Raw genomic sequence first — 14269 nt, 5'->3', positions numbered from 1 at the left:
GGAGCCCAGGGGTCCAGGAAGAGGACACTGGGGGTAATGCCCATGGGGCCTGACCCACCTCTGCCCGGCACAGCAGCCCCACTCTTTAAGCTTGACCTCCTCACCCAACCCCACGCCTGGGCAGGCCTCTTTCCACAGAGGGGATCTGGGCCCACTGACCAGGCCCCTGCTGCCCTCTGGAGAGGGGCTGGACAGGGACGTGGTTTCATCCAGCCCAGGCCCACACACTCGTCAGGGGAGGGCCCTTGCACTGGCACCGTATGTGAGGAGGAGCTTCCTGTGGTCACTCCACAGCACCCCACAGGGGCCAAGACTCAGCCAGGGTCATCAGGTGTGGGCACACCGATCCAGTAGGGAGGCTCCCAGGCCTTGGACTCCACCCTGCAACTGAGAGGCTCCAGGAGGCGGGGAGAGCCCAGAGGCAGGCTGCCAGGGCAGGTGCCCTGGTGCGCGTGGCCTCCCCTGCCTGGGGTTCTGTCTGGGATACGCTCTGGGCCCTGACACAGTCCCCAAGCCACACGGTGGCCCCACATCCACAACTCTGTTCACAAGCAGGGCCGTGGGGTGCAGGTGGGGGCAGGGACGGGGGACCACAGCTCTGAGACAAGGCACAAAGCAGAACAAGAACGAAAGATGGCCAGGGACACAGGGGCCAGCAACAGGAAGCAGCTCCAAGGGGGCAGGGCGAGGGGTGAAGGGTGGGCTGGGCTCCAGGCAGGGAGGGCCACAGGGAGCAAGACCTGAGGGTGTCTGCGTGAGGACCCCGCCCGGGGCTGGCCCGGCAGAATGGAGGGAGGCGTCACACACACAGCTCCGCCATGCAGTTCCTACCTGGAGGCCCCGTAGGTTTGAGTTTGTGAGCTTTCAAGTTTCCACACACACAGGGGAAAGGAACCGAAACATGGGAGAGAACGGGGTAAGAAAAAGAAAACGAAAACAAAAAAAAATAGTCGGGGAAGAGGGGGGACAACAGAACAGAGAGAATTAGCACAAGGCCCAGCCCCGCCGCTGCCCGGCCCGGGCACGGCGCACGGTCGCTGCATGCGTGTGGTCCAGGGCGCAGGCTCCCGGGCTCAGCTCCAGAAGCACCAGCGGGTGGATGTGAGGGCAGGGCCGGGCCGGGCCACCCATGGCAGCAGGGCCCTCAGGTGAGCCCCGCCTCAGATCCCCACCAGGCACCCACCCCGGTGGGCAGGGTGGGCAGAAACACCCCGGAGCAGGTGAGAAAGCTGGAAGGACCCCATCCCGCCGGATGGCCCTCGGGGCAGAGCGACTTAGCCAACAGCACCCAGAGGCACAGACGCTCTACGCTCCCAGAACCTCTCACCCAGACCTCAACCCAAGCAAGAGCCCAGCACAGACAGATCCTACCCTGACAGCTGACCAGCAGGCCAACGGGCCCATCTGCCTCCTTCCCAGGCCTGGGTGTCCTGTTCTCTGTCCTGTTGGGGACACCTGGGACCCCTGGAGAGTGTGGTCTCCTAGCCCAAGTGCCCTCCTGTGGTCTGGGGGTCTCTCCCCTCCCCCACACAGGACCCCTGCTCCTTGCTGGGGGTCACCATCACCCTCCAGATCTTGCAGCTGGGGCCCACAGGCCATGGAAGACTCTGCACCCAGCACTGTGGTCAACACTCAGCTGGTGGTACTGAGGACACATAGCAGAGGACAGAAAGCAAAGGGGCAGGTGAGGTGCAAAACAAAAGTCGAGACACGGAAACAAGGAACCAAATAAATGCTTTGAAATAAACCACACACGGTTCTTTTTTGAAAAATGCATACATTTTAAAGAAAAAGAGAAATAAAAATCCGTCAAAATAATGAACAACAGAAAATGGGGCTTAAGAACAGACAGAAATCAAAACCACGCCTGGCACGCGGGGCGGGGCTGGCGCGGTTACCTGTACATGGGCACAGTGACGGTGCGCTCGTAGTACTGCCAGGTGGAGTGCAGGTCCGTGCGGGACAGGTTGGTGGCGTAGAACCTCCAAGCCGACTGCGGGGGGGAAAGGCCAGCTCAGCGGCTCCGCTCCGCCCAGGCCGCCCGCCCCACCCGCCTCCGTTCGCCCTCCTAGACAGGGGGACGGTGCGGGCCCAGGCTGTCCTGCCCTCCTGAGCCGATGGGCGTGACCTACAGTGTCTCACGGCCCACCCCAGCGATAACAGGCCACCACAGGGACCAGTAAGGCGCACTGAGCGCTAGGCTGTGGGCCTGTCCTCCAGGTTGACCTCTGCCTAGGGGTGTGCTCCCTGCACTTCCTCCTATGGTGGCACCCAAGTGTGACCTGCAGGTCCCCGCAGCTGCTTCACCTTCCAGGGGCCACAGTACATGCCTGCTCGTGTCCCCTCCCCAGGACCCACAGCCACCGATTCCCACTCCTTCTGGACATTGCCTAGTGTGAGAACCACACTCTGGCCTTCCCCGTATGGTTTTGGTTGCTGAGCGAAACGTCCTCAGGTGGCCCCTGTTGAGGCCCAGGCTCTGCTCCTTTTCTTTCTTTCTTTATTCTTTAATATTTATTTTTTAGTTGTAGTTGGACACAATACCTTTATTTTATTTATTTATTTTTATGTGGTGCTGAGGTTCGAACCCAGGGCCTCACACGTGCCAGGCGAGTGCTCTACCGCTGAGCCCCAGCCCCAGCCCCTGGGTACTGTTCCTTTTTGATGGTTGAACAGTATTCTACTGTGTGGAAGCACCACTTCCTGACCACCCGCTTGTCCACTGACAGGTTTGTCTGCCCCACGGGGCTACTGTAAACTGCTTCTGTGCACATCTGTGCACTTGCTTTGGGCACGCCACCTGCTGACTCAGTTCTCCTGGCCAGTGGCTAGAAGTAGCTTGCAGGGTGAGCCACAGCTTTCTGCCAAGCTTCCAGGCAGCCCTGGAGTGGCTCTGTGCATCCCACCAGCAGAGGGCAAGGGCCACCTCCTCCCACCCACACTCAGCCTCCCCTGTGGGCGGGGAGTGGCCCCGTACGGGCAAGGCCTGCACCTTCCTGGCCACCAGCCACCTGGCTTGCTGGCAGTCCACTCATCCTCTTGGAAATCCTCTGCTCGTGACCCTTTGGGCTTCGAACCTGCTGTGTCCAGTGGATGCTGGGCCCTGGGCTGCGGTCTCCCGCCCTCCCCACCCAGCACACAGCTTCCAGGGGCCTCTGGCCCTTCCCTGCTTTGCCGCTGTGTCGCAGGAAGCACAGGCCAGGGGGCGTGACTGTCCCACAGACTTGCGGTGGCCTTGGCTCCTGCGTTCAGGTTTCTGATGACCGTTCCACTGATCTTTGTACATGGTGTGAGGCAAGTGACAAGTTCCATTCTTTTAAAATGGATTTTTGAAAAATCAGCAGGGGATACAGCTGAGTGGCGGAGCACTCGGCCAGCACATGCAAGGCCCAGGCTCAAGCCCAGCACTGCAAAAGCAAGGCCCAGCCCCAGAACACCAGCTGTCCTGGTAGCATGTGCCAGGACTCTTCCTGCCCAGGTGGACATGGGGCTCTGGCTGGAGATCAGCCCCTCAGACAGAGGGTCGGCGACGGTCTGCTCCGCTGACCCGTGCGTCCCCACCAGGGCAGAGTGCTTCCAGCCACAGCAGCGAGTCTGGCTGTCCTGCTTCCAGCCTGATGGGGCTGGCGTCCACAGCAATTCCACCTGAGCCTCACGACCAGCCTCTCCAGCTCCAGACAGGGCCCTGGGCTCGGGGCAGGGATGCCACCGAGTCCGTGACCAGTCTCACCAAGACCAACCCCTGGGACTGTCTCCAGCCACAGACGTGGCGCGCCCTTCACTTAGCACTTGACACTGCCCAGCAAACCAGCACCGTGGGTGAAGACAGTGGGACGGCGGCCCGGCGGGCTGGCTTCCAGAGGAGCAGCCCCTGTGCCTCGGGCACAAAGTGCCTGGTCTTCTCCAGAGCTTCCCCAGGGCGTCTCCTCCCTGGGAGCTGGAGTCACCAGGTCACGCACCTCTCAGAGGGCTGTGCTCCCTGTCCCCACAACTGGTCAGCCTCCCCCAGAGAAGAACCCTCTGACCCGCTGCTCTGCCAGGGCCTCCATCCTGTGCCCACTCATCAGACCCTGGGAACAGCCCGGCGTCGTGGGGAGCCCTGATAGCCAAGCCTGAGAGGTGAGTGACCTCTCACCTCTCACACCCAGGGGGCACAGTGCGTGGCGCTGCCCTCTGCTGGCACAGGGTTCTCTGGCTGCTAAAGTGACCTCCAGGAGCAGCAGGTGGGGGCTGCTTACTCTGCCCTGAGTGACCTCTGAGCCCCTGTGCACATCCGCTGTGCCAAGTGTCACAGGCAGCGGCTGACTCCGGGTGTCTGTTCTTCTTTTGCAATTACAAACAAAATGGCCTTGAGGAGTTTTCAAGGTAAAAGTTGGGCACGCGCGCGCGCGCACACACACACACACACGTAAAAGCAGGCTGGACCGAGAGAGCCACATCAACAGAAGGAAGCAGCAGAGGCAGGCCACGCCTGGCCGGCCATAAGCTCCCGTCACCCCAAGGGTCCAGCAGGAACCTCTGCCCTTCTGCCCACACATCCAGGTGGCCGCCACACCCACCTGCCCCTGCGTGGTGGGACGGGCTGGCCGCACTCAGGACACGCCGCGCACAGCTCAGGCTCAGAGGTGCACAGACACCGCCGGGACACCACCTGCCACCTGAGTGACGACCCACCAAGCATGGGCCCCACAGCTGCAGAACAGTGCCTGGGACAGCCTGGCCTGGCAGAGCACCCCCAGGACAAGGGCCTTGGGCTGCGCAGCCTCAGGCACTGACCCGTTTCACACTGGCCCAGGCAACCTTGTTGCCCCACATGTTCCTGCAGAGACAGGGACTGTGGTCCTGTCCTGGGGACAGCCACCCCCAGGCTCGCCCTGAGCAGGCTCCACTCGGCACCAGTAGGGCCAGAACAGGGGCTGTCCCTAGTCCCCAAGGTGGGAGGCCGAGACCCACCTGGATCAGGCCCGCGGCCGGGTTCCGCCTCTTCTCAAAGTGCTTCTGCCGATGCTGTTCTTGCACTTTCAGGGCAAAGCCAGACCCCAGAATGCCCTGCAAGTCACCAGGGTCAGAACAGGCCTGTGGGCCTACACCCCCAACCCACGGCCGCCACCCAGGGGAACCCTGCTGCTCCCGCCTGCCCACAGAGTCCCACCCTCCATCTCCCAACCCCAAACCAGCTGGAGACCAGGCCGGGCTAGCCTTCTGATTTGGGGCCAAGGAACACGCTGGCCGACAGGAGGCACAGCATGCCCACACCAAAGCCAAAGGACAGCCCATGCCACTGGCCACTGCCCACCCTGGTGCTGTGAAGGCTCAGCAGAGCCCCCATCCCTCTGCCTGGGGTGGGCCTGGAGCCCAGGGAGCCCTGACAGGGGAGCTGTCACCATGCTGCAGTGCTGTGGGTCCCAAGGACCTCTCTATCCAGGTGTTTGGACAGAAGTCACAGTGACCATAAGAGCTGCTCAAAGTCACAGCATGGGACCCCGGAGCGCACGACAGGGAGGCTGCCAGCTCAGGGTCACGGGGTCCTAGCCAGGGCAGCCTCCACTGCAGCCCGGGGTGAGGTCCCCACAAGGGTGGCCTGTTGTCAAGGGTCCTGGGGAGCCTGGCCCCTCCCCACAGGAAGACGGGGAGGTTTACCGCAGGAAGGGCGAAGAAGGAGACACCGATGAGGGTAAAGGTTGCTGCCAGGAGCCTCCCGTTCCAGGTCTGGGGGTACTTGTCCCCGTAGCCAATGGTGGTCAGGGTGATCTGTCGGCAGGGGCTGGGTCAGTTCGCCAGGCAGGCAGTGGCTGCCATGGAGGCCCCCCACCCTGGGCTACTGAGCACTTGGGGACTCACCCAAAGGCTCCTTTACACCCCTGGGGGACTACTCAGAACCAGCTGGACCAACAAGGGGCCTTTGCTGCCTCGGCACCCACCCAGCAAGGCCCGGGCAGCGGGAGTGGCCCCTCATGACAGCACCCTGAGGGAAGCCTGGTGACCGGGGGCCAAGGCAGGAGGTGCTTGCAGGTAACCTGACAACCCCACCACCAGGACCACAGGGGCCAACAGAGGACATCCCTATCTGGAACCAGGGGTGGGCCCCTCCCACCCTGAGAGGGTGGCGCCTTCACGGGGCCCAGGGGCCCAGGCTCCAGGCATCTGCCCCAGGCAAAAGAGCAAACTGGGCAGTCTGAGGTCAGGGACAGCAGCCCAGGTGGCCAAGGAAGCTGTGGCCCTGGTGAGGGTGCAGAGCAGTGAGAGCAAGCACACCTCACAGCCAGCTGTAGGACCTGCAGAGAAGGTTCTGGACACCAAGGGCACTGGGAAGCTGGTGCAGGGAACAGGTGGGCCAGGGGGACACTGCCCACCACAAACCCGCCCAGTGGAGGCTTTGCCACAGACTTGGGCCTCGCGTGCAGCTTTTTAACATCCCAAGACTTATTTTGGGAGACACAAAACACTAATTTATTGCCACTCCCCAAAAACGTGGCTACGTGGCAGTGAAAGGTGGCAGAAAAGCACGAGAGACAGACGGAGAGAGGCCGGGGGCTGTGGACAGTGCAGAACAGCAGCTGGGCACCAGGGCAGCAGTGGGACCAGGAGGGTGGCCCTGGGAGGGGTGGCCATGCAAGCAGGACCACCATCCCCAGGGTCCACACCACCCTGCACAGGGCAGCCTGGAAGGCTGAGCCAGGGAGGCCACAGAGAGCAGTGTCCCTTTCACCATGGGGGGCAGGGCCAGGTTGGGAGTCCAGAAAGGGGTGTCCTGGGACAGTGCACCTGACCCTGGGAGGCAAGCCTCCAGCCCTACCCCAAATGGATGAAAGGTCATGGGTTTGGCCCCTGATCTGGGAGCCTCAAGACAGCCCCACCTGTCCAGGGCTCTCAGAACCCCCATCCTCTCTCCTCCCACACACCCCGGCACACAGGTAAAGAGCAGGTGAGCTGTCAGTGGGCAGAGAGCCCAGCTCTTCCCAGTGCTGGTGCATGCACACACACACACACACACACGACTCATGCACATACATACACACACATTACACAAGCACATGTGCATACACAAGCACACACATGCACACACATTACACAGGTGAACGCATGCACATGTATACACACACACAAACACATACACACTGCACACAGACACACATTACACTCATATACGTGGAAACATACACATCACTTACATATATGCTGCACACATATGCTGCACACATATGTGCACATGTATATCTGCACACACACAACACACACTGCACATGCACACATACAAACACACTCATTACACACTCATTATACACCTGTGCACACACAGTGTAAGCATGTATGTTATACACATGCACATGCTCACATATGAATGTACATAGACACGTGCACCCGCACACACACACATACATACACACCACACACATATGTGCACATGTGCATACACATGTGCACATATGCACATGTGCATACACATGTGCACATATGCACACATACGTGTGTGTAAGCGCACATGCCAGCACATCCACAGCCACCCCCAACCTCTGCCACCACCTCCACAGGCTGTCCATGGGCAGCCAGCAGGTGGCCCCCAAGAGATGTGGCCAACCTACTCTTCAAGGGCAGGTGGGTCTCCCCTGCAGACCCTGAGGGTAGGCGCAGCCTCTGGACTGGGCAGGAGGATGTGAGGAGGTGGTTGTGAGCCCTCAGGGAAGCAACACTGACCCAAGGTCCACAGGCTGGGACTCACCAGGCCCCACCAGAGTGCGTCTGCGTAGGTGTCGAAGTGGTCATTCTCACCCTTCTCTGCCAGGTATACCAGGAATGAGGCCAGGATGAGGCAGAGAAAGCCAATGTACCAGGCAGTGACCAGCTCCTGCAGGGAAGACGGGCCACATCACTGCAGTGCTCAGCTAGACTGGCCAGCGTCCAGCCCAGGAGCCTACTAGTCTCTGCATCTCCAGAGATCGGGGTTGACCCCCAAGGCAGACCGGCACTGCCCCTGCAGGGGTTGGCCGGAGGGTTACAACCCAGATGGGAGGGGACATGGTTGTGCCATGCTGTTGAGCTGGGCCCTCCATCTGCACATGGAGACCTGGAAGAACAGCAGCCCTGGCCAGTGGGCTAGCACTCACCCAGGTCTTGGGGTGTCTGCCAACACAGGTGGGCCAGGGGGACACTGCCCACCTGGAGAAAGCCCTCCGGACAGCTCCACAGGGGAGGCTGGCCCACCCAGCTGCATCCCACCACCCCAACACTCAGGGAGGAACCAGGGCCAGGCAATAGGGAGCCCACCTCCCCCAGGGATTGACTCCTGCCCCTAAGCTGCCAGCCACGCAGGGCTCTGGCAGGTAGGAAGACAGGAAGGGACCACTTAGGCAGATAACCCAGCCACACAAGTTTATGTTACAGCACAATCTGGCAGGACGGGGTCTTGGCCACTAGGGGCCTCAGGCCCCAGAAACACAGGCACGTGGCTGCAGCCACCCCACAGGTCCCCAAGACAGCAGCCACGCAAGCCACAGCTTAAACAGCCAGCTGGCAGGTGACTCCAGCCGTGTATCGATCCAGGTGCTCAAAACCAGGAAATGAGACACCAACCACAGAGCCAGCGGCTCCAGGAGGGGCCCAGCCGACTGGCCATGCAGGAAAGCAGCATTCCGGGGGCAGATGACAAAATTAGGTCGATTCACAGAGAGAAACCCCAAGACGGAAGGGGAGGGGGCTGCTCCACACCTGAGCGGCCCAGCCCTTGGCCCTTCCTCCCAGGGCAGAGGGACCCAGGAAGGACTCAGGTGGCAGCGGCCTTGGGGCTGGCTGGGCCCTGCAGCCTGGGTCACTCACCTTGCTGTGGGCGTAGACCACAGAGCCCAGCAGTTTCCAGGTGCCCCCCCTCCGGTCCATGCGGATCATGCGCAGGATCTGCAGGAAGCGCAGGCTCCGGAGCGCAGACGTGGCGAAGACATTGCCCTGCGAGCCCGCGGCCAGGACGGCAATGGAGGCGATGAGCACCATGATGTCTGCAGAGACGGCAGGGTCACGGCCTCGCCCGACCCCGAAGGGGCAGGTGGACACGGCCTCCCTTAGAGCCACCGCCCCCACCCTGAAGGGACAGGTGGACACGGCCTCCCTCCCCCAGAGCCACCGTCCCCCACCCCGAAGGGACAGGTGGACACGGCCTCCTCCCTCAGAGCCACCGCCCCCCACCCTGAAGGGACAGGTGGACACGGCCTCCTCCCTCAGAGCCACCGCCCCCCACCATGAAGGGACAGGTGGACATGGCCTCCTCCCTCAGAGCCACCGTCCCCCACCCCGAAGGGACAGGTGGACATGGCCTCCTCCCTCAGAGCCACCGCCCCCCACCCTGAAGGGACAGGTGGACACGGCCTCCTCCCTCAGAGCCACCGTGCCCCACCATGAAGGGACAGGTGGACATGGCCTCCTCCCTCAGAGCCACGGCCTCCCACCCTGAAGGGACAGGTGGACACGGCCTCCTCCCTCAGAGCCACCGCCCCCCACCATGAAGGGACAGGTGGACATGGCCTCCTCCCTCAGAGCCACCGTCCCCCACCCCGAAGGGACAGGTGGACATGGCCTCCTCCCTCAGAGCCACCGCCCCCCACCCTGAAGGGACAGGTGGACACGGCCTCCTCCCTCAGAGCCACCGTGCCCCACCATGAAGGGACAGGTGGACATGGCCTCCTCCCTCAGAGCCACGGCCTCCCACCCTGAAGGGACAGGTGGACACGGCCTCCTCCCTCAGAGCCACCGCCCCCCACCATGAAGGGACAGGTGGACATGGCCTCCTCCCTCAGAGCCACCGTCCCCCACCCCGAAGGGACAGGTGGACACGGCCTCCTCCCTCAGAGCCACCACCCCCCACCCTGAAGGGACAGGTGGACACGGCCTCCTCCCTCAGAGCCACCGCCCCCCACCATGAAGGGACAGGTGGACATGGCCTCCCTCCCCCAGAGCCACCGCCCCCCACCCTGAAGGGACAGGTGGACATGGCCCTCCCCTCCCTCAGAGCCACCGCCCCCCACCCTGAAGGGACAGGGGACATGGCCTCCTCCCTCAGAGCCACCGCCCCCTACCCTGAAGGGACAGGTGAACATGGCCCTCCCCTCCCTCAGAGCCACCGCCCCCCACCCTGAAGGGACAGGTGGACATGGCCTCCTCCCTCAGAGCCACCACCCCCTACCCTGAAGGGACAGGTGGACATGGCCCTCCCCTCCCTCAGAGCCACCGCCCCCTACCCTGAAGGGACAGGTGGACATGGCCCTCCCCTCCCTCAGAGCCACCGCCCCCCACCCTGAAGGGACGGGTGGACATGGCCCTCCCCTCCCTCAGAGCCACCGCCCCCCACCCTGAAGGGACGGGTGGACATGGCCCTCCCCTCCCTCAGAGCCACCGCCCCCCACCCTGAAGGGACAGGTGGACATGGCCCTCCCCTCCCTCAGAGCCACCGCCCCCCACCCTGAAGGGACAGGTGGACATGGCCTCCCCCCCTCAGAGCCACCGCCTCCCACCGTGAAGGGACAGGTGGACATGGCCTCCCCCCCTCAGAGCCACCGCCCCCCACCCTGAAGGGACAGGTGGACATGGCCTCCCTCCCTCAGAGCCACCGCCCCCCACCCTGAAGGGACAGGTGGACATGGCCCTCCCCCCCCTCAGAGCCACCGCCTCCCACCCTGAAGGGACAGGTGGACATGGCCCTCCCCTCCCTCAGAGCCACCGCCCCCCACCCTGAAGGGACAGGTGGACATGGCCCTCCCCTCCCTCAGAGCCACCGCCCCCCACCCTGAAGGGACGGGTGGACATGGCCCTCCCCTCCCTCAGAGCCACCGCCCCCCACCCTGAAGGGACGGGTGGACATGGCCCTCCCCTCCCTCAGAGCCACCGCCCCCCACCCTGAAGGGACAGGTGGACATGGCCCTCCCCCCCCTCAGAGCCACCGCCTCCCACCCTGAAGGGACAGGTGGACATGGCCCTCCCCTCCCTCAGAGCCACCGCCCCCCACCCTGAAGGGACAGGTGGACATGGCCCTCCCCTCCCTCAGAGCCACCGCCTCCCACCCTGAAGGGACAGGTGGACATGGCCCTCCCCTCCCTCAGAGCCACCGCCTCCCACCCTGAAGGGACAGGTGGACATGCCCCCCCCCCTCAGAGCCACCGCCCCCCACCCTGAAGGGACAGGTGGACATGGCCCTCCCCTCCCTCAGAGCCACCGCCCCCCACCCTGAAGGGACAGGTGGACATGGCCTCCCTCCCTCAGAGCCACCGCCTCCTACCCTGAAGGGACAGGTGGACATGGCCTCCCTCCCCCAGAGCCACCGCCCCCCACCCTGAAGGGACAGGTGGACATGGCCTCCGTCCCCCAGAGCCACCGCCTCCCACCCTGAAGGGACAGGTGGACATGGCCTCCCCCCCTCAGAGCCACCGCCTCCCACCCTGAAGGGACAGGTGGACACGGCCTCCCTCCCCCAGAGCCACCGCCCCCTACCCCGAAGGGACAGGTGGACATGGAGGTGCATGCTGAGCCTCGCAAGAATCTGGGAAGCGCCAGGCCTAGGATGGGCAGTTACCACTGTGCACCCTGCCTGTGGGGTCTGGGGCAGGCTGCCTGGCTCCGTCCCTCCCCTGACACCCTGCCCACGTCAATCATGGGCTCTACCCATGGGGAGAAGAGACTTCCAGAAGAGGCTGGTCCTGGCATCTGGCCAGCCTGCTGCAGCCAGCACAGACACCAGCTCCTTCCAGGCCAGCCCCTGTGCCCCACCCCACCGACCCCACCCCATGAGTCTCACCGATCACACAGAAAGGCTTCCGGGCGAACTTGAGTCGCCCCCGCCAGCCGCGGTACCGGCAGCAGCAGCCTGCGGCCCAGATGCGCACGAAGTACTCCACTCCAAACACCACGATGGTCACAATTTCCTGCAGGGAGCCCACAGTTGAGGCCCCAGCCTGATGGACACCCACAGGCAGCTGTGCCTAGGGAGGAGCCTAGGCAGGAGGCCCCCAGGGCCCAGCAGCAAGGTCTACCCCTGGACAGGACACAGGGCCCCATGGGGCCATAGCCATGAGCACGTGGGGGCCTGAAAACCACAGAGGTCTTCATCTGCCCTGTCTGGGCTGGGGGATCCTCCTGTCTGAGCTGCGGGGGTCCTCCCTGTCTGGGCTGGACTAGGCTCTGCCTGGTCAAAGCTGGTGACAATGTGGGGTGATGGCAGGGCTGAGGGAGGGTCCCAGGTGACAGTGAGGAAACAGCTTCCGCGAAACTCAGGCAGCCCTGGGACAGTGGGTGGGTGTGGGAGGGGGCCTCCTGGTGGGCCCCCTTTCCTTGAGAGCCACCCCCGTTACCAACGGCAACAGGAATCACACTCCCGTTGCCTTGGTGCCCACCCTGCCCTGGCACAGGGCTGCTGTGAGCATCACGCCACATCTGCTGGGGAGCACCCCACACCTCCAGTGGAGCACCCCACACCTCCAGTGGAGCACCCCACACCTCCAGTGGAGCACCCCACACCTCCAGTGGAGCACCCCACACCTCCAGCACAGCCAAGAGGGTAGAGAGGAGAGGTGGGTGGTGGAGGGGGTGCTGTCATCCAAGGTGGCGTCACCAGTGCTGGGGACTGAGAGCCTGGGAAGGGCCTCCAGGGCTGCCTCATAGAACCCACCTGGAAGGAGCAAGGCCACATATTTGGGTGCCCCCTGGACCAGGGAGGCCAGGCGCACACGGGCAGCAGGGCTGAGGCCAGAGTGCCCGGTAGGTTCTCCAGCCCAGGGGGCCTTGTCTTCTGGGCTCAGCCCCACCCTGTTCCCCTTGGCCCCAGGTGCTGGCTCACCAGGATGTAGAGGGCGCCCTCCGAGCTCTTCTCATACTCCTTGATGGTGGAGAAGACGGACAGCACCAGGCAGGAGAAGACCAGCAAGAACCTGGAGGACACGGAGAGCCGCAGTCAGAGCCCGCAGCGGGAAGAGTGAGGGACGTGACCCACGACCCCCTCTGCCTCCTGGGCCCCTGCCGGAGGCCGCCACACCGGCTCCTCTTCCTGGGAGCCACAGGCTGCTCCGCTGGGGCACAGGCAGCTAACCAGAGGCACCGTCAGAAGCTCCTCCCAAGGAGGCAGCTCCTGCTGCCCTGAGGCCGCTGAGGTGGCCACTCGCAACCGGAAAGGGACGTGTCCACATCCAGGGGGATATCCTCACCATGAACGTGCTCTGGTCACACAGCAGAGAGAGGCTCTTCAGGCTCCCCTTGGCCACAGTGACCCTTGCTAACAGTGACGTGGAGGGACCAGAGCCCAGGGCACAGAGCTGCACTCACAGCTGCATGTCAGCGTGTCTGGGTCGGATTCCCTCCACACAGCGTCCCTTTCCCAGGCCTGCCTGAAGCTCTGGCCACACTCCTCTGCCCACTGGACAGAAGAAACCTCTGGCACCCTCCACCTGTGGATCCGGGAGCTGGCCATAAGCTCCCTGGGCTGCAGGGAGTCTCTCCCAGCCCCACACACCCCATCATTCAAGCCACTGGTGCCAGAGAGGCGGAACATGCCACTAGACATCACCCTGTGCAGCACCCACCACCAGCCCCTCAACCAGCCTCTCCAGCCAGGGTGCAGGGTGCTCCTGGTACCAAGGCTGCCAGCCAGCACTGGCATCATCAGCCCCAGGACCTCTGCTCAAGTCAAGCCACATGAAAAGAGGCCCCATGACCCTAGGTTGCAGCCTGGGGCCTGGTGCAAGGCCCCAGGCACAGGCCTCCCGGAGGATGAAGCCACAGGGAGGTAGCAGTGGAGGACAGAGAAGGGCCTCAACACTCCTGCCTTTAGACAGCATCCAGCTGTGCCTAAGCCTGGACTTCAGACTAGGGAAGCCTGCAACTTCATGCCCTTGGACATGGTTTCTGCCCCTTGCAGACAGAAGACCAGAGCTCTCCGGGCTGTGAAGGCCGAGGCATGGAGGGTCCTGCTGACCTCATCCCACGCCACCGTGCTGCTGAGCTCTCTTCATCCCTGTAGGAAAGCCACGCTGCAGGCGGCCCAGCAGCCTTGGGTCAGTGGGAACAAGTCCTGGGTGTGTGGAGCCTTTGGGCACACAGGCTGAAGGCCAGTGTTTGGTTACCTGACCTGACCTGCTCTTTTCCTTCTCTGGGAAGAAGGTGCCCTGGGGGCTGATCTCAGCCCAGTGCCATGCTCACCGAGCACACGAGGGGCCCTGGCTTCATCCCAGGACCACCAATAAAGAAAAGAAAGCCCTTGAAGCACCACGGGAGCTGCCCATGGGCATCTCGGGAGACC

General features: G+C 63.3%; 1 protein-coding gene across 4 annotated transcripts in view; it reads right to left on the bottom strand.

Annotated features, from left to right (window-relative positions):
* The window catches only part of KCNQ2 (potassium voltage-gated channel subfamily Q member 2), a 48863-nt gene that overhangs the window by 20845 nt on the left and 13749 nt on the right, over positions 1-14269 (bottom strand). For 3 of the 4 annotated variants that reach the window (XM_081290827.1, XM_081290825.1, XM_081290826.1), the window contains exons 2-9: positions 12815-12905; positions 11777-11903; positions 8815-8990; positions 7721-7846; positions 5641-5751; positions 4954-5049; positions 1899-1993; positions 832-861 (exon numbers count right to left, since the gene is read on the bottom strand). In XM_081290827.1, coding sequence (XP_081146953.1) covers positions 832-861; positions 1899-1993; positions 4954-5049; positions 5641-5751; positions 7721-7846; positions 8815-8990; positions 11777-11903; positions 12815-12905 — 852 coding nt within the window. The remainder of the gene's footprint in view (positions 1-831; positions 862-1898; positions 1994-4953; positions 5050-5640; positions 5752-7720; positions 7847-8814; positions 8991-11776; positions 11904-12814; positions 12906-14269) is intronic. The other variant, XM_081290828.1, reaches the window with a different exon arrangement.

Source organism: Spermophilus citellus (assembly GCF_964194105.1).
Source record: "Spermophilus citellus genome assembly, chromosome: 4".
NCBI classification, from domain to species: Eukaryota; Metazoa; Chordata; class Mammalia; order Rodentia; family Sciuridae; genus Spermophilus; species Spermophilus citellus.
This window is presented reverse-complemented; position numbering and strand designations above follow the sequence as displayed.